This window comes from Acyrthosiphon pisum, chromosome A3 (assembly GCF_005508785.2).
Source record: "Acyrthosiphon pisum isolate AL4f chromosome A3, pea_aphid_22Mar2018_4r6ur, whole genome shotgun sequence".
NCBI classification, from domain to species: domain Eukaryota; kingdom Metazoa; phylum Arthropoda; class Insecta; order Hemiptera; family Aphididae; genus Acyrthosiphon; species Acyrthosiphon pisum.
The window spans coordinates 30350219-30373496 of NC_042496.1; the positions used below are offsets into that span (position 1 = coordinate 30350219).

General features: G+C 31.3%; 3 protein-coding genes across 6 annotated transcripts in view; 2 read left to right on the forward strand and 1 right to left on the reverse strand.

The window, feature by feature from the left end:
* The window catches only part of LOC100161455, a 34800-nt gene extending 33577 nt beyond the window's left edge, over positions 1-1223 (forward strand). For all 3 annotated transcript variants that reach the window (XM_003240980.4, XM_029491226.1, XM_001948545.5), the window contains 4 exons: positions 45-165; positions 252-389; positions 449-560; positions 689-1223. In XM_003240980.4, coding sequence (XP_003241028.1) covers positions 45-165; positions 252-389; positions 449-556 — 367 coding nt within the window. In that variant the 3' untranslated portion in view covers positions 557-560; positions 689-1223. The remainder of the gene's footprint in view (positions 1-44; positions 166-251; positions 390-448; positions 561-688) is intronic.
* Positions 1224-5248: 4025 nt separating this feature from the next.
* On the forward strand, positions 5249-16554 carry LOC100570445 (transmembrane protein 131). Of its 2 annotated transcripts, XM_003240981.4 has the most exons (26): positions 5249-6344; positions 7001-7071; positions 7147-7181; positions 7849-7944; positions 8290-8401; positions 8493-8615; positions 8695-8858; positions 8938-9115; positions 9200-9305; positions 9398-9666; positions 9804-9977; positions 10060-10299; positions 10383-10577; positions 10658-10877; positions 10950-11096; positions 11289-11538; positions 11603-11815; positions 11905-12047; positions 12103-12269; positions 12328-12740; positions 12825-12987; positions 13042-13190; positions 14039-15453; positions 15669-15776; positions 15849-16025; positions 16264-16554. In XM_003240981.4, the coding sequence occupies exons 1-25, from the start codon at positions 6212-6214 to the stop codon at positions 16019-16021; spliced, it is 5457 nt and encodes a 1818-aa protein (XP_003241029.1). In that variant the 5' UTR covers positions 5249-6211; the 3' UTR covers positions 16022-16025; positions 16264-16554. The 2 variants fall into 2 exon arrangements, with proteins under 2 accessions (XP_003241029.1, XP_029347087.1); XM_029491227.1 differs by lacking the exons at positions 5249-6344; positions 7001-7071; positions 7147-7181; positions 8290-8401; positions 8493-8615.
* A 108-nt stretch (positions 16555-16662) lies between these two features.
* LOC100161372 (synaptic vesicle 2-related protein) lies at positions 16663-22186 on the reverse strand. The gene is made up of 12 exons (XM_001944968.4): positions 21810-22186; positions 21475-21659; positions 20982-21053; positions 20183-20307; positions 20024-20087; positions 19641-19766; positions 18715-18926; positions 18448-18647; positions 18272-18383; positions 18116-18200; positions 17955-18044; positions 16663-17863 (listed from the first exon to the last, which is right to left on the reverse strand). Exons 1-12 carry the CDS (start codon positions 21931-21933, stop codon positions 17726-17728), a joined length of 1533 nt encoding a protein of 510 aa, XP_001945003.1. The 5' UTR covers positions 21934-22186; the 3' UTR covers positions 16663-17725.
* Positions 22187-23278: the final 1092 nt, after the last annotated feature.

A 23278-nucleotide genomic window follows, 5' to 3' on the forward strand; every position in this document is an offset into this window, starting at 1 on the left:
ATTTTTTTAGTACAGAATTTTACTAACAATTTTGTGATCTATAGATGGAAATGCTTGATATGTTTTGAAATATCTGATTCTCCTAAGAAAATGGCATGGCATGTTAAAAAACATGGAATTGGAAGCAAATATGAAAAAATTGAAGATGGCGAGAAATTAAAATGGGTAAACAATTAGATTTTGAATATTTTTGTTAAAAACATTCCATTAGAGCATTATTGAATGTTTTAAATTTATATTAATTCATTCAGGTTGATCGAGTTATTGGACATCAACATATGTTATTGACTGAGTTCAATAAAAACAGTAAAGCAAAACATGTAAAAAGTGTTGAGTCAAGTAAAGCTATTATTGTTAATAGTAAAAGAACGTCTTATTCTCCAACTAAAGTATGTATAAATAATATTTACTCAATACTTATAAAGAAATAAATATATTTTATTTTTAGAAAAAAAATAATGAACGTGAGAAAAAAGCACTTGTCTCTCAACCTACCCCTGATCCTGTTTCAAATGATGATATCATTGATCTGGTAGATGACTCCGATGACGAATAATTTGGTACAATATTTAACTTATTTTGTTGAATGCTAATTTCTTATTTTTTTTTTGTATATAATCTTAAAATATCTTTTAAAATACTAAAATTTAAGTTAAATAATATGATCTTGAATTGGGTTTTTTTACAGGCAATAAATAATTGTTATGTATCTAAGACTGACAAATTGGCTGTTTATTATTTGAATAAAAACATTAATATCATTCCGATATGGTAGGAGATTATGTTAGAAATGATATCATTTAAATATTGTTGTTATATGTTTATATTTAATGTGCGTTTATATCTCAACATTATAATAATGTATACATATATTTATGGAAGACTGTTACATTTATAATTTTTGATTACCTTACCCATGTATTTATTGTACGAAAAGATTTATTAATTTATTTTGTAGTATCAAATAAAAATAATTATTATGATTAGTGACTAATTTTATATTTCTTATTTTTAAATGTTTTCATTACATTTTGTATAATATATCCTTATATTATGTGTATGTAGAGTATTGAGTAAACGCAAATAACTTGTAACCTTTTTTTTAATTTTATTAGCTTTTAGTACCCATACCATTACTATGTTAAAACTCGAAAGTTAGGTTTACTATTATTTTAATATTTTTTTCTATAGAATAAAAAGTATGTATTTTCTATTATTTTTAATAATTTGTCTTAATTTTTTTTTACCTTTACCTTAAAATATTGATACAATTTTAAATTATTTAAATGAAATTATAGATATATCACTCCAAGTCCACTGACTCAGTGCTGAAATTTACGGTGTATCCCAATTGGGTCCCAAGTACTAGGTGCTAATCTCTAATCCTTAGATGGTTTAAAATTGTACACATATTTTTAATTGATATTAAATGAGTTGTTTTTTGGTTGGTAGGTAATCAGCAGTGGCCTAGTCGGGGGGCTAAGGGGGATATAGCTGCATTAGAAAATGACTTTAGAATTTTATCAAGATTATATTGTATATTGTATTCGTACTTTTTTGTGAGACTTAGTCCCCCCCTCCCCTCCTATACAAAATTCAGGTTATAGCCCCTAAATATTTTTCTACTATACTATACTTTTCTAAATACTTAAGTCTTAAAAGTTAAAAGACAATTTAGGTACCTACTCATTGTAATATATTAAGAAACATACAAAAATAAAAAATAATAATAATAATAATGATAATAATATTACAATATCATGATATAAATATAATATTATAATCTATTTTCTTTTACGTTTGATTGACTTGTTTGTTTCCAATTCAGATCTGTAAAAATGAATTATATAACCTAAATAACTTTTTTTATAATTAAGGTTACGGTTACGGTTACGGTTTTTCATTTTTGGAAATAAAGGTTCAGGTTCCTAATTTTTTAATGTTAACCGGTTCCAGAACCGGTTCTTTTCGGTTCCGGTTCTGGTCCCTGCTTACAAGTGCGTAACATAGCAAATTAGAATTAATTGACCTATTACGAAACTTGATGGTAAGAATATTATCTGTGTTTGTATGTTGGTCTTTTACGATAGTTCAATTTTTAGCTAGTTATGCGTATTATATAATGTACTATAAATTAAAAATGCTCATAACTCACATAAAAACTGAATTATTGTAAAAAACCAACGTTCAAACACAGTTAATGTTCTTACCATCAAGTTGTATAATAGGTCTAATGTATAATTCACTCTAATGTTTAAACTAACGAAGCTACAAGTGTTCTGCTGAGCGTAAATTTGCTATATTATGCACTGGTAATACGGAGACAACAAATACCAATGTTACGTAGGTATTCTTAAGGAGACACTACATCCAGATGTGTTGTATCTGTCTTACAAAGTTACAATTGTACAACATAGCAAAAACTGTTTTGCGCTTGAAAGAACCGAGAAGGCTACAGTCATAACTAAGAAACGAGACTTTCAAGTTTTCAACACATAAAAAGGAGAACATTGGCTATGCAACGTTGATTATATTTTTTTTGATACCTTTTTTATGAAAAAAATTCTTACTGTTTCAAAAACCATTATTGTTTGTGTTTTTAAACTTGAAAAACTTTTTTCATATAAATGATATCAAAAAAATAAAAACAATGTTGCAGAGCCAAAGTTCTCATTTTTAAGTGTTGAAAATCTGGTTTATTAGTTATGATTGTAGCCTTCTCGGTTTCCCGCGAAAAACAGTTTTTGCCTTTTGGTATGTTGTACATTTGTTAGACGGAGACAACACGTGTGGGTGTAGGCGTCCTCTTAAAAGGACATAACACTGGTATTTGTCGTCTTCGTCTGCTGAGTGTGAAACTGTTTCTAGGTGTTCAATTGAGATCCTTAGATTTACTTTACGTTTTGTACTTACAATTTTTAAAGTAGTTGAGTGCTTCAATTGTAACTGACTCGGTCGAAGAGTTGACTCCGAGCTTTGATGTATTTATCTGCCAGTAAGTATCTTTTTTGTTGTTGTGTTTCTTTTAATGCATTTTCGAATGTTAATTCGTCAGTTTTCGTTAGACTAAAATTACGTTTATATTATTTTATACCTTTATAATATAACGTATTATTTATTAGTTAATGTCCACATCCAAGTGATATCTTTGGGGTCACCTTATAATAGTATAATAATATAATAATATAATATAAGATGCATACATAATAAATTACGAAGAGGAAGAGGAAGCAAAAATACAGCAGTGAATAAAAGATAAAATTGGATAAAATTATTAGTGCAGCATTTCGTATTTGGTAACACGCAATATGCAACCTGGAACCATTTGTTCAAAATTATGACGGCTTGGAGTTATATACAGACAACAGGCATATTTGATATATTTACGACGTGCAACAATATTTTAGAATAAAAATAAGGTGCCAACATTTTTAGTAGTAAACTATAGTACATACAGAATATTAAAAGATTTATATATAGCAAAAAAACCGAATTAACCGGATGTACCAACAATTGTTTTTTTTTATAAATATATGACAAAAGGATGAAAATGATAATATTTCCTTCGCTATACTCTATATTTTCAAACCCTGGATTAGTTTGCAGCCATCTTCCATTCTTCTCTATTATCCGCTTTCCTTTTTATTTCTACATGAGTTGTATCCTTGGTTTTTTATTATCTGTTGAATATATTCTAATCTTGGTCTTCCCCTATGGTTCTTCCCCTTTACTCATTCTATAATCAGTTTTTTTTTTCTTATTTAGAAAATGTACAATCTGTATTACATAACATAATAGGTAAAATAGATGACTGACATAACACTATATACATAAAATAAAATATAACATGAAGCACATGATGAGGGAAATCATCCAGCGATGGTACCCTCCAGAATCAGTTTTAGCAATCCTTCGTGCCGCATTATAGGCCTGCCCATTCGTTTCGTCTTTTAACTATATTTTTCCGTAGTAACGTTCTTTCTGCTATTCTTTCCAGTACCCCTACATTGGTTATTCTGTCCATCCAACTTATCCTTAACAATACATTCTTCTGTAGCATAAAATTTCAAACGACTCTAGCCTTTTCGCCCTTCCGTTGATATTGTCCAAGTTTCACATCCATTAAGGGCTATATATATGTTTTCAATAGATTTTTTCTTGTTTTTAGACTTATGTTTTTTGATGCAAGTAGAGTTTTCTTGTTGTTAAAGGCTATTTTATCTCGACAGTTTTATTATTTCACTCCAACCACTGTTAAATGTGCTCCCCAGCCAAAAATAAATACTATAAACTATTTTATTAAAAACTTCAGTTTAATTTTAAAAGAATGAGATTCAACAAATGGATGAAAATAATAATAATATATTATACATAATATATAATAATATTATAATATAATACGAGGTTCGTCCCAAAAGCAAGTTCCCATTATTATAAAAATTGAAAATAGCTATATTCATAAAAATATTTACTTGGGAGGCACACAAGGTATTTCCCAACATAATCGCCGTTCATTTAGATGCTGCACTTTTCAAGGTGCACTGTAGAACATCTGTATGCTATCCTTGTTGTGTTCTATCCACCACAAAACATCCCGATAAAAATATTCCAGTCAAAATATCTCCGACGAATTAATATCCCTGTGAATAGTAATGGTGAAATAAGTCAAGAGATCGGTCTTTACCGGTGGGCCCGGTACTGCAGTGTACATAACGCAATACATTTAATATTTATGACAACTATATTAACTAGCATGCTATCTTAAAAGTTAAAATATTATAATTCATAGCGTTCAGCGGTCCTTTCAATAATAATACCAATTTGTCTATAACTGTCGTCGTATCACGAACACAACAAACGATAATATACAGTCGGCGCAAGAGACGTAACGAAGTGACGACGTCCATACCGCGCCAAAAAGCGCGCGGATACTGAGCACCAGTTGTCAGCTGATGAGAGCGGACTTAGGAGACAGGAGACACGAGCTTAGAGTGGGCAGTGGGACGTCCCGGTGCTGGTATATACTATATACCCAAGTGCCGATCGTTTACCGCGAACAACCATGGCGACACGGACGCTTGACGGCTGACGGGGCACGGGCAGCGCCCGCCAATTTCATTTCCCGACGAGTCGGCGACGGTGGCGGAACCCCGTCGTCATTACACATCGCTCGCTCATTGGGTGGTGGGGCGGGTGGGGGTGAGACGGTACGACGACGCCGCGCCGCGCACGCGCACTCACACAAGTCGCACGCACACGCGCTCACCCGATCAGATCAATAATTTCTGCAAACATCCCAGCTGTGGTCCTGCTGGCGGCGCGCCGTGTGTTGCTGCTGTTGGCTCGTCGTCGTCGTCTTCGTTGCCGCGGTCGTTGTCGTCGCGTTCCGGGGACGAAAATCGAAAACGACGGGGGAGACGGACGAGCTTAAAAACTTATATTCTTTTCCTGCATCTACCTTGCCACAAAACGGATGGAATACAAATAAAAAAATAAAAAAATAATACGATAACATTTCCGAATAACGTCGTCCGGCCGCCGTCAACGGACGGGAGAAATTTCTTACGATATTTTCTACATGGTCGTCGCAGAATCGAGATAATTATTATAATATTCCCGAAACCGACCCCCTTCACAACACAATTTCGTCCCGCACCTCCCGTCTACTTGTCCACATCGCTACAATCACCGGGAAAAACTATAACAATACGAGTATATAGGTGCCTACGCGCGACCTCTATACTCTGTGCATCGCCGTGTACCATCATCGCACGCTCCCCAACCCCCGTCACAAGGATCGCGTACTTGTATCACCCTCCGAGTGTGCGTGTGCCTGTCGCATCGCGCGCTCAGAAACCAGAAAACACTCCGCCGTCGCAGGTACAGAATGTGATATACATTGTAACGCGCCGTAATTTCACAATAGAGGAGACAAGTGGTGCGTGTGCGCCGCCGCCGCCGTCGTCGTCGTCGTCGCCACAGCCGCCGCCGCGTTTTGTCGTTTTATAATATATTTTTCTCTTCTCTTGCGCTATCCGCCTCTGTTTAAATCGTAATCATCGTTGTTACAATATCGTCACCGTTATTATTATTATTATTATATTGTTAATTTTTTTTACTATTACTGCTATTACTGTTTGTACCTATTATTTTTATTATTACTATTATTATTATTATAATTTAAAATTCTCATTTTTACACACCGTAAACCATGATCTCCGTATTATTATTAACGCCCTGTGTTCGCATCGTCCTCACCGTTTTAGCAGTATGCATAAGTATCGCGGTCCAACTGCCTCTGTCGTCGGGTCAGACACCTTCGGTTTCGTATCACCATGATTCTGGTAAGTCCTCTCTGCTACCTCTTACCTATCTGTTTGTACAATATATTGTAGGTACCTACCTAGGGTTTATATTGGCCTACATTCACTTACTCGACGCCAGCACAAGGACCCTCACGGGTACACTGAGGTCTGAGTTTGCAACTGTTAACCGTTCCAATTTCAATGGTTATCTATTCGGATAGATTGACATAGGATTTCATTTCGATTGCCTCTTGTCATTCCATTTTGATGTATTGATCATTTGATTGACAATTCACTTTGGTCGAACAGTCAGTAGGTACTTTTGATGTGGGAAATGTCAATGCATTTACCTATCATAGTTAAATTTTTCATTAGTAAGTAGACTAATATTAATTTGATTAATTGTGTATAAGTAATATAAAATTATTCCTAAGTAGGTACAATAAAAACAGTTCATATTTATTTAAAATAAAAAATATATTATTCTAAAATTCTCAATATTGATTATGAAAGATAAGGCTGAAAATGACAGTAAAATATTAACTTATCCAATTACTTTACTTTACTATAAGTAGGAGGTATCTACGATATACAAAAGTAAATTTAAAATTTGGTTTTAAATTTCAAGTTGGAAAAAAAATATAGACTATTAATATAGTTTCTACCCACCTATACTTAATTTTATTTTCTTATAGTTTATATTCAACCTCAAAATGCTCCATACGGATCTTATGTTGTTGAAGATATTTCTCAGCATTCAAATAAAGTAAGTCCATTATACCTATAACCAATTTAAAATAGTAGGTAGTGTTTACTAAAACATTTATTAAAATCTTTTTAGGAACAAGTATCTCATGATCGATCAAATCCTCCACAGTAAGTAAATATTTAATGAATTCCTTATACTTGTCTTAAAATGTCATGTTTTGTATAGAAACAATTGATTGATACATAAGTAATGATATATTTGTTATGAATTGATAATGATGTCGAAGTATTTTTATTTTTATTCGGTTAACAGGTTGACCTATATTTTTGGGAAATTTGCATAGTGATTCAATCAAGAGAGTATAAACATTTTCTTGCATAGTTATGTGTTTATCAATCCATAAATCTATAATTTATAAATTAAAACAATTAAATTATACATTTGTTTTTACCATTAATTTCCAATAACTAAATTGTTGTGGGGATTAATTATTTAGTTAATGTATGTACATAGAATACATTTAGCAATCAATTACTATTATAAATTGTATTTATAATTAATATTATAATTTATAACCTTAAGTTTAACTAAAGTTGCAACATGAAGTTAATTTTGATTATTATGAAATTAAATTAGCAAAAACAGTTGTTTTAATTGAGTACCTAGGTATAAAAGTAAAAAAGATAAAATATTTTCATATTAATTGATTAATAGATTATAAGAGATCTCTTCAGGAGTATACTTATATAATCTATTCATAATCTGAATATGATTTTTAGTCCAGTTAGGTATATATAATAGGCATTCACAACAATGTTTTTTATTATTTTTTAGAAATGAGGCTAAAGATCCCGATATGATACTCATAAACATCAATACAGGTCCTCATCCACCTGGACTCGATGAACTTCAACCAGATACAGCTATTGGGTAAATTATTTTATATTAAGATAAATATAACTTCATAACATAAAACTAATCCATGTAGAATTGTAGATTTTATTAACTATGGGTTTTTGTTACAATGTAATATTGACACTTTTATTATGTATTTTTAATTTTGTTGTGGATTTCTGTTGATTATTCCTATATACAAACAATTTTGAACATGTGTTGATCAAACTCAAATATTTTTAGTTCTAAAAAACAAATTTCATACGGCTTAAAACCATACCTAAATCTAAATAAAAAGTTAAAAATATAATAATAAAAAAAGGTGTTAGTGATGTTTGTTATATATTTAGTTGAAGGTAGTTTGATTTGATTTTGTTATAGCCCAGATGAAATGTATTACTTTGCTCCTAAAAATCCACAGAATAATAAAAGTTCAATTGTGGGTCAGCGCTTAGATGTAACAATTTTTGAAGATTTCCTTAATACTGCACCGGTAAAGAAAAAAGAAATATAAGATCAAAAATTGTTTTAGCATATAGTTCTTATATAATTTGCTTACTAACTAAATTATTTAATATTTTTAGGAAAAACATAGAAATCGTTTAGACTTTTACAAGGTTCCTTATTTAAATAATCTCGTGTTACCACTGAGAGCAACATTTTCAGCAGCGATCTCAATATTTAATCCATACTCAGAAGTTTTACAAGTTTGTCTAACATCTAACATCAAAATAATTTATTTGATAGATTAATTGCTCTTCATATTAATGCTAATCATAATTTTAGGTTGTAAAAGTATTTGGTGGCGGACCTGGATTTCATTTAAGTCTACCATCTGGCCAAATGGAAGATCAAAGAAGTGTTTGGGATATTATGCCATACCAAACAAAACCATTAATTAGATTCACATTTGCAGAACGGTCTAAGAAAAATCACTCCACAAAAATTGGGTTTGTACTATATTTTGTTCTAATTGTTTAACAAAAAATTATATATCTTGAAGAATGTGTTTTTTTTTATTGCGAACAGGCTGTTTTTGAGTAATCACGAATACATAAACGTACCTATAAACATTGTAATGGTATCAAAACCAGGTCTTTATAGTTCTGAACACATCATCGATTTTGGTGTTGCCAGTAGAAATGGTTTAGTTACATCAAAAGTACTAAACTTGTGTAACTCAGCAAAATCTAGCATTATAGTTCAGGTATGTTATAGAAGATAGACAACAGTACAACATATTTTCAAGACATGTACATCAATCATTTCTTTTTATAATATTTCTTTTAAGAATGTAACATCTGATTCTCACTTTGTGACTGTGGATTTTCCTCACGAAGTAGAAGTACCTCCACAGTCATGTACAGCAGGCCAAGTTGCTCATATTAGTTATCACTGTAAGGGCTGTACATTATGTTTAACACCATTTTTTTTACTGTCCTTCATAATTTACTAATGTATTAAATAACTGTTTTATAATTTTTTTTAGGGGATTATGTTGGTTATTCATATGGTGAAACTCATTATGGACAGTTAACAGTAAAGAGTAACAAAGGCAATGAGTTAAATATACCATACCATGGAAGAACACTGGAAGGTGATTTGGTGTATGAAGAACAATCATTGCATTTTGTGATGTCAAAAGCAATTCGTTCAACGAGCATTATCAAAACTTTTTCATTGCTGAATAATTTTTCATCCACTCCAGTTGCTATTTCTCAAATAGGGATTCCAAAAAATGCCACACAGTATTTTAAGGTAAATATTCTAATCAATTATTATTTTTATTTGAATTTCCATTTTTTTTTACAAATTTAATACACACCATTTTCTCAACAATTTTAATTACTTATAAAACTATTTATACATTTTATGGTTTTTTTTTTGTTTTTTAGATAAGAGATTTTAACCCTGTAGTTTTAAAACCGGGTCAAAATAAAACATTATTTCGTGTTGGATATGTAAACCCAAATAATTCCAAAATGGATATTATATCATACTTAGAATTTAAAACAAATGCTTCAGATTTTACAATTCCATTAATGGTGTATGATGGACAACTCTCACAGGTATGTAAAACCTTGTGTACAAGTCTCTATTATATTATATAATAAAATATGTAATTTAAAATATTCTGGGTTTACAATTTAGATTTTACCAGCTACCAATATCATCACATTGCCACCAATAAGAATTAGTTCACCCCGTCATACTTACATTGTAGTTGCTAACGAAAATCCTGTTGCTATAATGGTTAAAGATTGGGGTACAACATACACTCCACATGTCTCATTAAACTTGGTAGAAATAGGAAAATTTAACTCTTCGATGCGTCGCAATAGTGCAGACAGCTGGTCTCGACCAATGATACGTGATGATCAAATACCAGCTGTAATTATTTCATTTTTATTTGTTGTTTAACAATGTTTGCTAAGTATTTTGTTTAAGTATATATTATTATATTTATTTTCTAGCCTGTGGCTTTACCAGTTAAACACTATGCTATATTCCAATTGTTGGTGTCTACGCCAAATCCTGATCAAAATTTAACTGTTAAAATATGGATTCAAACTCAACATCAGCATTACAGTATACCATTGAAAGTATCTGTGTTTGATAAGAATTTACAAGTAATAGCTGAACCATTAGCATTTGAAAACTGTCATCCAGTAAGTGTGTAGTTATCAAATTATGTAATCATTTAGTTTGAAAATAATACATTTATACTAATAATATTTATAATTTTTAGGGCGCTGTTTGCACTGCTGAAGTAAATGTTATGTCTTGGTTGGACAGAACATTAGCACTAACTTCTGTGACAAGTGAATTTGTTAGTGAAAATGTTCGATTTGTTCCCACGAGACCATCTCTTATTCAACCTCAAATGGTGTCGTTAGTTGGACATATAGAATGGATTCCTGCCCACCATAAAAACTCTTCGGGTTGGATAGGGTTATTCAGTAAAGCAGGTAAGTGATATTTTGATTAAAAATTAAATCCCTTAAATATAATAAAATGTACATATCTATTGATGCATGTAGAAAGAGCAATGTGGTTGTCAAGTTTTCATTTAACAAATTCTTCGGAGACAAGTTATATGGATTTTTCTTGGTTTTATCGTCGAATGGGGAAATATTATGCCGAGGAAGACAATCGAACACTCAGACATCAGTTTACATTAGAGACTGGTTTGTATTTTTAAGATAAATTATTATATTTTAAACTTAAACAGATAAAGAAAGCTATTGGTAAATTTTTTTTTGGGTCACTTAAGGCTAGTTAAGCTACATTTTAGGCTAGTCAGAGAGAATATATAAATAATATATAAATTTTTTTTTAAATTATCTTATAATTGAATAAATTATGATTATTTCAATCAGGTGGTGCTGAAACATGTCAGTTCAGCGTGCATCTTCATTTAAAATGGCCAAAGTTCATACAAGAACCTGGTGAAAATCGACAGCAAACTACATTCGAATTGCCAACTATGGAGGTGAAAGGAAAGCCTTATTATCAAAAAATCTTGGTGAAAAATACATTTCATACACAAAATATAACGCTGCATTTGGCCATGTATCCCCATCCATACTGGTGTAATATCACAGAATTCATAGATCTATTTGAACATGAGTATGAATATGCACACATCAATAAATTCATCAACAATATAGTAATATTTTTTAATTGTATTTAGGGTTAATTCTTTGTTAATATCAAGAGATGATTGGGAATTGGTATTGAATAATTCTAGTCCTTATCGAAGGAAAGTGTTAAATGTCAAGAACTCTGTCTATGTTCCACATAAGAAAACCATGATATTCGTTTTGCCACCTCAAAAGGAACTTGAAGTGTTAGTTAGATTTCAGCCAAAAAAACCTGGTGTTAGTACATCTATACTCTTCATCAGGTAATATAACTCATTTCAAAATTAATCTTATTTATTTTACTTTATACAACTCATGAATATTATTTGGAATCCAATATTTTGTTTTTCAGAAATGACGTATCTATTCTAGAAAGTATATTACTAAAAGGAATGGGAGCCTATCCTGTATTATCATTTGGTTCTAAAAGAAAATTACCTCCATTAATTTTTGATTTGGAATCTAGTCCTATGATCGATCTTATGTGTAGTAAAAGTGAGTGATTTTAAACTTTTAATTTCTTTTTGCAAAGTATCAAATATTTTTTCAGATAAAACTTTATTGCCATCGGAGACCAGAATATTTTTAATAAAGAATCCTGGCAAACATACAGTTAGGATTACATCTATGACTATAAACAGTGTACTTTGCAGTGGCTATGGCTTTAGAATTTTAGATTGCAGAAAATTTTCTCTTTTACCTAATCAATCCAGAGAAGTATGTTTGCTTATATATTATTAAAATGTTTTCAGAAGTAATAGAACATTTTTTTTAGGTATCAGTTGAGTTTACTGCTGATTTCACATTAAGATCGGTTATTCGTCAGTTGGAAATAAATACTGAAGAAACAATTGGATCAGAAACTACCAGTCGTATTTTCATCTATCAGTTGTGGGGTATTGTACCTCCGGAATGGGAATTATGCCAAGAAAAATATACGTGGCAAGAGTTCCGTCGAGGTGATAGTTGGATTCGACCTGAGTGGGAGTCTTCCATTGGTCAAATTATGCTTTTGGCTGCCGGAATACTCATGGTAGTTGCTTGGATTGTGTCAATTGCTGCTGTACATACGATTGACAAGGATTTTTTATCAAAAAATCTTGGTCCTCCGTGTGTTGGAGCTCATGGAAAGCGATCATTTCAGTCAGTTCTAGTTCAATCAGGAAATGCTAAGAAAAGCGAATTCAAGTATGTGGTACCAAAATACTTAATTTGTACATTTGTACTATAGGCGGTATAATTGGTAGTAATATTTCATAAATAAATCAACAGAAATTCCAAGCACAAAGAAGGCAATGAGGAAAAGCGTAATGAGGTAATACCCGATCCAACATCTTTGGGTATATCACAGAGTGAAAACAGTTATGTCAAGCCTTCAGACTCTACACCCATTTGGAGCTTTATGTTACGCAATACAGAACCAGAACCAGAACAAGTAAGTGTTTTCCCCTTCTTATTTTGACTTTAATATAGAAATTAAATTTTTTAGAAATTTGAAAAAGATCGTAGTAGATCTCATTTACTTGATAATCATCCTAAAGAAAAAACGAAGAGACGTTATTTAAGCCAAACAGTGATATCAGAAACTGATTCTAGTCAAAAGTACAATGTGTCTTCGTGGCAAATTGCAAGAAATAGGTATGGGTTTTATGTAATTCTATTTATATTTTTATAGAAATATGATTCACACTTAATTATTATTTTTACACATCAATCTGAGTTTTTATAATTTTCATTTGATCAAACTTATACATTGCATTGAAATTCTAAACTGAAAATATTGTGTTAAACTAAAACTCTTTATTTCATTATAAATAGGGCCCGAAACTTGATGACCTAAACATTTTTAAAAAACTTTAATATGACTAACACACATCAAAAAAACCAAAAATGACTTTATAATGACTTAACATATTTAAAAATTTACGTTTTATATTATACAATTTATGTATCATAAATCTTAATTATTAAAGGTTCAAAAAATGCATAATAAATGAATAAAATGCACCTAAAATACTAAAACATTACCGTAACGCCTATAATTCCCTAAAAATTAAAAAAATGCTTAGTAAAAATTGTACTATTAATTTCTATATTCCATGAATCATATCTCTTTAAAGACGAGCCTTGAATTTAAGTATTAGAAAAAAAGATGCAAATGCATCAAGTTTCGGGCCCTAATTATTAATTAGATATCTAATAAAAAAAATTAACTTTGAATTTCGAGAGATCAAAAAAACAAATTTAATAAAAAAACCACTAGCTTCCTCGCTCTGCTCAGAATCTAAAATACAATTTTTAACTGTTAGTAATAGTATGATAAAATCATATTATTTTTACAAATCTATTTTCTTTTTATAATGAATAAGTCATAACTAAACAATATTAGAAAAAAATTCAAAATTACAAAAATTAAAATAACGGTTTACTGATAAACCAGTTTTAAATCATTCGTTAATGCTTACTTTTTATTGATTTTATAATAGATCTCCTGGGCTTGTAATAGATTCTCAATTGAACAAGAATTCTAAAGCTGAAGAGGGAAAGTTTGAAATGGAAAATCGTAGACGTGCAGAAAAATTATTAAAAAAACAGTATGGATTAAAACCAGTTGACAGTTGGAGAAAGCACAAGAAAGCCCTTAACGCAGCTAAATATTATGAGGAACTTCCAGTGACAGAGAAAATTAGTCCAAGCCCAGAACCAAAAGTCCCAGTAGAAACCAAACAAGATCTTAAAATCGTAAAAACTGTGAAAAGCAATAAAAAACTTTCTACTATAAGTCTTCCAGTAATAAAGTCGATTAATAGTCCAGAATCTCCAATAACAGTGCTGAATTCCCCATCACTTGAAGTCGTTAAGAAGCCTATTGCTTCTGTTGCACCATACCAAATTGTTCTTCCTAAACAGCCTATTGTGACAATCTTACAGCCGGAACGGATTATCGAAAAGTTTAATGTTTCAAAATCAAAACCAATACAAGCCTCACAGAATAAAATTGAAAAAGAACCAGCAACAATGCGTTCAGCCATATCAAAGAAATCAATTATTGATGATGACGGACTATTGGCAGAATATAAGTGTATGAAGAAGAAAAATAAGATGGATAGAAAAGCTTCATTACCTCCTCCTACACCACCAGTAGCATCGCCAGTTTCACCATTAATAGCACCACCTGTAGTTGTTAAACCAAAGGTTCAAAGTGCGGAAAGATTAAATATGCCAGATATGGCGAAACCAAAAGTTCAAACGGTGGAAAGATTTATTCCATCAGAAGTTACAAAACCAAAAGTTCAAACTGTAGAAAGATTTAATGGCACAGAAGTAGTAAAACCAAATATTCAGCCTATGGAAAGATTCAATTTGTCAGAAGTTATGAAACCAAAGGTACAATCTTCGGAAAAATTCAGTTTGCCGGAAGTTATAAAACCAAAAGTTCAAACTGTAGAAACTTGCAATTCATTAGAAGTAATCAAATCAAAGGGTCAAAATGTTGATAGCGTTAATTCATCAGAAGTGATAAAACCTAAAATTCAATCTGCGGACAGGTGCACTTCGCCAGAATTCACACTATTAAAGGTACAAACTGTAGAAACATTCAATTCACCGGAAACAATAAAATCAAAAGTTCAGACCATAGAAAAATGTACATCTTCAGAATTGATAAAACCAAAGGTTCACACATTGGAAAGATGTAATTCTCCGGAAGTGATGAAACATAATGCTAATGATGACAATGTTGTTCCCGTCATGACAGAAAAAGAAAAAAAAGAATTTGTACCACTTTATAATAAGCCCCAGACAGATCAACAGCTAGACGCCAAGAAGAAGATTACTGTATTGAAAAGAGGCTCTGATGAAAAACATGTTGATCTTTCACCAACAATAACTAATAAGCATGGTAATATTTTATTTGATCATTACATATTTTAGTTGAATATTATAGAATTTTGCAAAATTATTTAATTGGTATTCAATATTTATTTACATAATATAGATGTAATAATTGATGCGTATAATTTTAAATTCATATTTGGAAGTATAGAAATTAAATTGTTTTTAACTTTTATATGAATTAATATTTTTGAATGAAATTAATTTTTATGGTATTATTAGTTTTTATTTTAGGACCCGTAGGTTCAGGAAGAGATCGTAAAAATGAGGAAAAAGTAACGAAGTCTGATTCAGATTTAGTTTTACTCGAAACTCTAAAAAAAGAGTCAGGTTTGTTTTTTAAAATTATTTAAAATCATTCAATGATGTTGGATAGTATAAATTAATGTTCATTTTTTTTAGAATCAAATCTTGCAATTATTGATACTACGGCAGCTACAAGTACCTCAAACTTTGACAGTCCGACTGACATCATACCTTTTTCAAGCAATGACCCTGGATACAATTTATGGACATCGTATATTTGGGGGCCGGTTTATGGGCAATCCACAAATAATTCTAGTCTACAGAAATAAACTCGTAAGTATTAATTAATATTATTATTGCTAGGGCCGGCTCAATCAAAAATAGTGCACTCTAAAATCACCGCAACTAAAATAATAATATTATCACTGTTTTGAAAATGCCTCCCTTTTACTTAAGTGTTACTCTAGGCGTGGGCTATTGTGGCCTACCTCTTGAGCCGGGCCTGATTATTGTGACTATAGTGTAATGTAAGTAAAATTTTGTCTTAAATGTATACTTATTTATGTTTTAGATACATATACTGAAGGCCACTGCCCATGTAGTTACGCAAGTCCTTTTTGAAGCCCTTATAATGTAGACTTTCTTTTGGACAATTGTAAGTTTGTTTTATTTATAGGCAATAATGGACTTGTTTTTGATAGACATATGTTTTTTGTGGACATTTTTGATCTTTTGAGTCTAACTAATGAGCACGATTTTTTAGATATCTCGATGTTTTGTTTCTACTTTGTTGTTGATTTCCCCCTTCTTTTAATATCTGTCTTAATTCAGTAAAATAAAGACACGAGACATTTTGAAAATATAAAGTGTGTATTTATTTTTGTTATTATTAAATATACAGAAATCCAAAAATTATTTGGGCGTTAAAAAAATATAATTACAATAAACAATAAATAGATATGAGCCAATATGATACTTAGTTCTATTATCATACAAGTAGAAATAAAATAGGTTTTCATTTCTTATTAAGTCAATATTAATTAATAATTTGACACATTTTCCAAACAAACAAAAAAATCATAACAGTATTTACAACTTAATAAAATAAAATATGGATCAAGTGTAGTTTACCATACTGCTTCTGCTTTTGAATTCAATTAATTCAAATTAAAAATTATGGTTCAATCATAATTTCATGCAAGGACTGAGAATCCATACCTAACATATTTAACCATAAGGATCTTTTTTGTGAAGAGACTGATAACATAAATTATGTTATTATTTAGTAGCCTCTTAGCAGTTGGCACAAGCTTAAGGTTCTTAAGACAATCTTATTTTTCAGATAGCAGGAAGTCATTGAGTAATATTGTGGTACATATTAGACACGAGTATATGATCAAAATATACTCCATTCATATTAAGTAGGATCCTCAGCGGCGACCATTTTCCGTTGTATTCTGGCTGTGTATTATGGCCACGCCCCTGTAAAAGTCTGCCGCCGAGGAACCTTTAAAGTGTGAATGAAATATAGATAAATACAAAAATTAAAATAGTAATATTTTATATTCTTTTAAAGTCCTTTTGATAATTCTATACACTATTCCAAATAAGTTTGGAAAAATTATGACGAAAATGCGTTGCGGTTTGCACACATGCAGTCTCATTGACTGCCATTGTTGCGTTGTCAACAACTGGCCAATCACAGCGGTCCTACCATTCGAAGCTTTTCCAAGCTCACTTGGAATAGAGTATAGTTGCTACACTTAGGAAGTTTGTATGATGGGGTTAAACGGTTTGAATCCATGGATACTGGCTTCTTACAGAGTTTACCAGTAAAATTAGAAGTATCTAGATATAAAACCTTTTAACACCATCATATAAACAGTACTTACACAGTACTACTAAAACTACCACTATTTATAATAAAAAATAATCAAACCTTTTATAACAATAAAATCCCTAGGTGAATGGTAAACTACACTTCTGATACGAAAAATAGTACATTTCATAAAATCAGAATTTTTAAATTAAACCTAATCTTTTTCCATATATTCTTCTTTCATGTCCCTTCCTTTAGTTTCTATTGGCAATAATGAACTCGCTATAGCGGCCAGTAGAGCTGCTGTAATGTAAATGATTATTGAAGTATTAAATGATGACTTGAGTAATACCTAAAATATAAAAAAATAATTCATTATTTTTTATTTGACGGTATACTTGAACATCTGAGTGAATGAATTGTTTTCTGGCTGTCAGACGTACCTGTGCAACGTATGGCGTAACCATAGCACCTAGGCGAGCCATAGCACTGCAAGTTCCGACTCCTATGGATCTCAATGGCGTTGGATAAACCTGTAACAACGGTCATGTAAAAATACAATAAAAAAAAACCTAATAATAAATCAATAATTGATGAAAATCACCTCAGGAGTATAAACATATACGGCTTGGAACACTCCTGCAATAATACCCCTCGCCAAAAACAATATGATTGTTAACAATACTCGACTAAAAAAAAATCCGAATTGATGTTAAACAAATGATTGCTTCATAAATAAAATTTCAAATTAGATTCTTACTTTTTAGCATACTGAAATAGTAAAAATAAAGTAATAGCAAATAATGTAAATTGAAAAACCAACGTTATCTTTCGACCAAATCTATCAATCACAAAAATGGTGGCAAATATCCCTGTCAAAATGTGAATATTTTATGTAAATGAAAGTCTATATACTCTTAGGATTACTGATATTACCAGGAAATTCTGCAAGTGTTGTCCACAGAAGATCAATATAGTCCCGAGTTGTCAAATAATGAGATTCTGCAGTACAAGACTGCACAGTCTTAAAAATTCCGCTGTCCAAATTTGCCGAACATGTCCTATTATTGTAACTGCTCTCAAACAGGCCGGTAGACATCAACACAATTCCATAGTAGCAAAATGCACATACCAACCTACAGTTAATATATTAATGTATTGAAACATGAGTACATTTTTGTTCCTGTGGTTTGAATAAATTACCAAATAAACCAGAGTAATATAGACGAGACTCTGAGTTGCGGCAGCAGAAGATCAGTAAAACTACCACGTTTTTCTTCTAGAACTACATCGTCAACGACCAATCTACCTAAGAGCATTGGTTTTCCATTATCGTAAGCAACTTTTTTTAAAGTGTCAATTGCCTTATCTGTTTGGCCATTGGTCACTAAATATTTTGCTGATTCAGGTAACCACTAAAAATTGTAAAAACAATAAATTATGTGTTTGATAGTTATTGACTATTACAATTACAGTTTTATAATATATAAAAAAATATAATAGTATTTAATAAGTTCTAACCTAGATAACGCAATGTGGAATATCTGTCATTGCAACTAAGTGCTTAGGGTGGGTTTCAACTAACATAATACAGTAGAACTTCCATATAACGGTCACCGAAGGGACTGAAAATAATGACCGCTATTTAGAGGTGCCCGTCCTACAGAGGTAGAATAACACTAGGATACACTTGACGGGACCAAAATGATTGACCGTTACATAGAGGTAACCGTTAACGGAAGTTTTACTGTACAAATAATAAAAATTACCATCAATAAAATATGGTATTTTTTTTATATATTACACTGAGTTAAAATATTTTATTTGAATGGTGCTTTTTTGTTGTTTGTGCGCAGTTTAGCACATGTACAATAATGTTATTAAAAATCTAAAACTATTATACTATTATACTATTATACTATTATACTATTTAAAAATGTTATTCTGGTAGGTATATTATGTAGTAGCATAATATTTAATATAGTATTTGTTATTCATATTTCTTAAACTTAATTTGAATCAATTGTCTGTATCACAAAGATCTAACCATTTTATATTGTATGTTAGATCTTTGTAATGTTATCTGTAATATAGAACATGCAACAAGCGTTTATGAGGTGTTTCATTACCGGACACACACATGCGAAACCAAGCAATGGTGCTGTGGACAGTACTAAAAGCCATTTCCATCCTAACGTGGGCATCACAATTAGGGCTAAAAGAACTTCGAAGCATGCTCCGAGTGCCCAAAAACACTAAATAAAAATTGGAACAAAAATATTAATTAGGTAATTAAAATTTTTATGAGACGATCTGAGAAATATTTTTACTATAATTGATGAAAATACATAATTTATATTACATTAAAAGTATAAATAATGTGTAACAAATGTGAAAAAAAAATTAAAAAATGACTCATATCGCCTTTATTTTTATTTATATGTAGGTAATAATATGTTATGACTACAAACATATCATTATCTATTTCAATACTACTAATGCCCAAACTTACATCAAGTAACACTACACATTTGGCCCGCTGTTTACAAGGTAAAAATTCTGCATATAACGTAACACTAGTAAATACACAATACATCACAAACAAAACATGTCAAGATAATAATACTAATTGAAACAGTAATTGTTTTGGAATATAATTATTTTAACATACGACTGTGGAGAACAACCAATAGCAAATCCAACTAATCCTCGTAAAACCAATAACCACGTATAGTTGGGTGACATCGAGCTAAGAATACCAAAATAGAACAATAACACTGAACATAGAGTCAAAGCCTGTAAAATATAGAAAATGATTATAAGTTTCATTAAAATGAATATGGAATAAATAATAAATGTTTTTCGTTTCTGATTGTAAATCAAATGGGTTTAAGTAACATTTGTAGGATTTTTAATTTTGAGTTAAATTTAATTATCACACAATTTAATACTTGTTCAAACTCATTATTTTTTTATCTTATAATTTCATAATAATAAAAGTATGAATATAAATACTTGTATTGGGGAACGGGGGAACTCTTAAAAATAAATATTAAATAATCATTAACCCTATAAACTTTGTAGAATTAAGTCATCAATTGATATTTTTTCTTATTATGCCCCATTGAATAAATACGTCAATTAACAAAATTTATGTTGATATTATCAATATGTACGTAATAATGAAATATGGATTGCTATCAATTGGCTAAAAACCAAGGACGTCAATTTGATGTCTACTAGTTTAACATAAACATCTAAATCGTCAAATGATGTTTTTGTAATAGCAATTCACTCTCTGAGCAATCTATACAAAATAATATTCACATGTTAGGGTTCATCATTATTGAATATATTCAAGTACAAATACAGACACATTTTTAGTGGAAATGGTCTATTAGGCTATGTTATTATGGGCCAATTTATCATTTAATCACTCTTTCACTTAGTATGCTAATCAACAAACTTACTGTTTTTCGACCAAACTTATCACTGAATGATCCCCAAAATGGTAAACTCAACATCATGCCCATAAAAACAACCTACAAACAATTAAAGGGAAACAGATAATTTAAATATAAAAACAAGAATACAAAAGAATGCACATTATAAATTATAATACAGTAGAACCGTGATCAACCTCCATTCTCAGGGACCAAAACTTTAATCAAAAATACGGTTAAGCAAGGAATTGAACATTTTAAAAATAATATAGGTACCTACACATTATTAATATTTTCTTTAAAAATTTTGACATATTTATATAATATTGCTAATACTTTTTGGTACAATTATCTCACTCACAAAACGATTACATCTATCTAGCAGATATTTTCTAAATGTCCAGGATATACCGGCTCGCACGAGTGATCCGCATAGTGTGGCCCCTAATGGTTAACCAAGGTTCTACTGTAATAACAGTAATAACATAAACAATTAATTGAACACTGGGGGTAAACTCACAGTTGTTGCTAGAGCTTGCTGAAAAAGTGTTATCTGCCATTCATATTGCAAAGTGGGTGACAAAATGCTCAATATGGTCGTTTCCATGCTATCAGCCATCCAACAAAGTCCGGTGAACAGTGACAACTTCACTTGAAATCTGCCGAATCCAAAAGCGTCCACAGCTTGAGCGACTGTATACGTTTCTGCCAGGAGTAAAACATATAATGTAAAAACTATTTGTAGGCCTCGGATTTCACCCAACCGACTTGAAGGCGTAACCAAACAGTATTCTCGGTTTTTCGTCGGCGGATGGCCTTATTGGCTCATGTGACGACTGTGAACACTGCACTTACCATCGGGCACGACGGTCACGTTGCTCATTTCGAAGTCTTGTGCTTGTCTCTTAGCGGTGAAGGCATTGCTGATCCTGCGGTCAGATTCGTTTAGGTTTTGGTAAGCCGACGTGCAGGACTCCATTGTTTCGTCGAGAGTTCTAACCGAAGACGAAGTGTTACATCGCGCAGCTAAGAACGTCGACCATTAGTCGGGAATGGGAATCGAAAACTCGGATGAAGATTCAACAATAGGATATTAATAATATCTCGGAGTAAGATGATAATATGTTTTTTAACTGATTCGTAATTAATCGTTCGGAACACGGAATATTTTGATGACGGCGTTTCGGCCACAGAGACAGAATACTGAATAGATTAAATTTAATCTATTCCGTGTTTCGGCGTCTGTCTATATTATTATTATTAATTATTATCATTCATAGCGTGTCCACGGTGTTATCACTTATCAGCGCTGCGGATTTATCATTAAATTTATAATCATACACCGTAGGGCGGTTGGTAATTGGAAAAAAAGCCCGGGAAAAAATGAATGAAAATAATATATCAAAATTGATGTATAAATGTGTAAAAATTGTATTGAAAAATACATTTAAGTTACACAATTTGACATATTTTCATTCATTTTTATCGGGATTTTTTTCCGCGATTCCCATACGGCACAGATTTCTATATGTACTATATTTGAAGGTTAGGTTAGGTGGCGTACTGGCGATGGCGTAGCAAACTTTAAATCATATAGAAGCATACATATTATTTATGACCTACTCCACCCTACTCCAACTGATGTATACGATACTCACCGTGGCGTACGTAGGGGTAGGGTTCTGACCCCCTCTGAAATTTCTTTTTTCTGCAAAAAAATATTATTTACCACCATTTTGATAAACACAGATGACAGATCAATTGTTGGTCATTTTTAATAGATATAAAATAAATTGTTGAATACGATAAAGACAATCATAATTTCAGTTTTTTTTTGGCTGATTTAGAACATTGCTAAACCAAAACATCTGCCATAATTGATGGTGTATTGGTGTATCATCGTCCATATATTTATTACGGGCCGAAAAGGCTTTATGCCTTTATAGATGACCAGACACTATAAATGTAGACTATAAATTTGAGACTAACTATAATTAATTGTTATATAAAAACTGTTAAGAAAAAAATAATGTAAATTATTTATTCAAGTAAAACCCTAACCGAACTAAAATCCTGCGTACGCTATTGGATACTCTTATGCTCAAATAGGGTGGTGCACCCAAAATAAAGTTCAAAGACTGACCGTGGACGTTGGCTTTATGAGGTTATGACCCCCCCCCCCCCCCCCAAGAAATCAGAAGCAATTGCTTCTGAAAAACATAATTCGCATTATATATATACCGTATACGGTATATTATACGTATACCGCAATACCGGTATGTACCGAAAAACCGGTATATACCGAAAACCGTAAAAAGGGGATT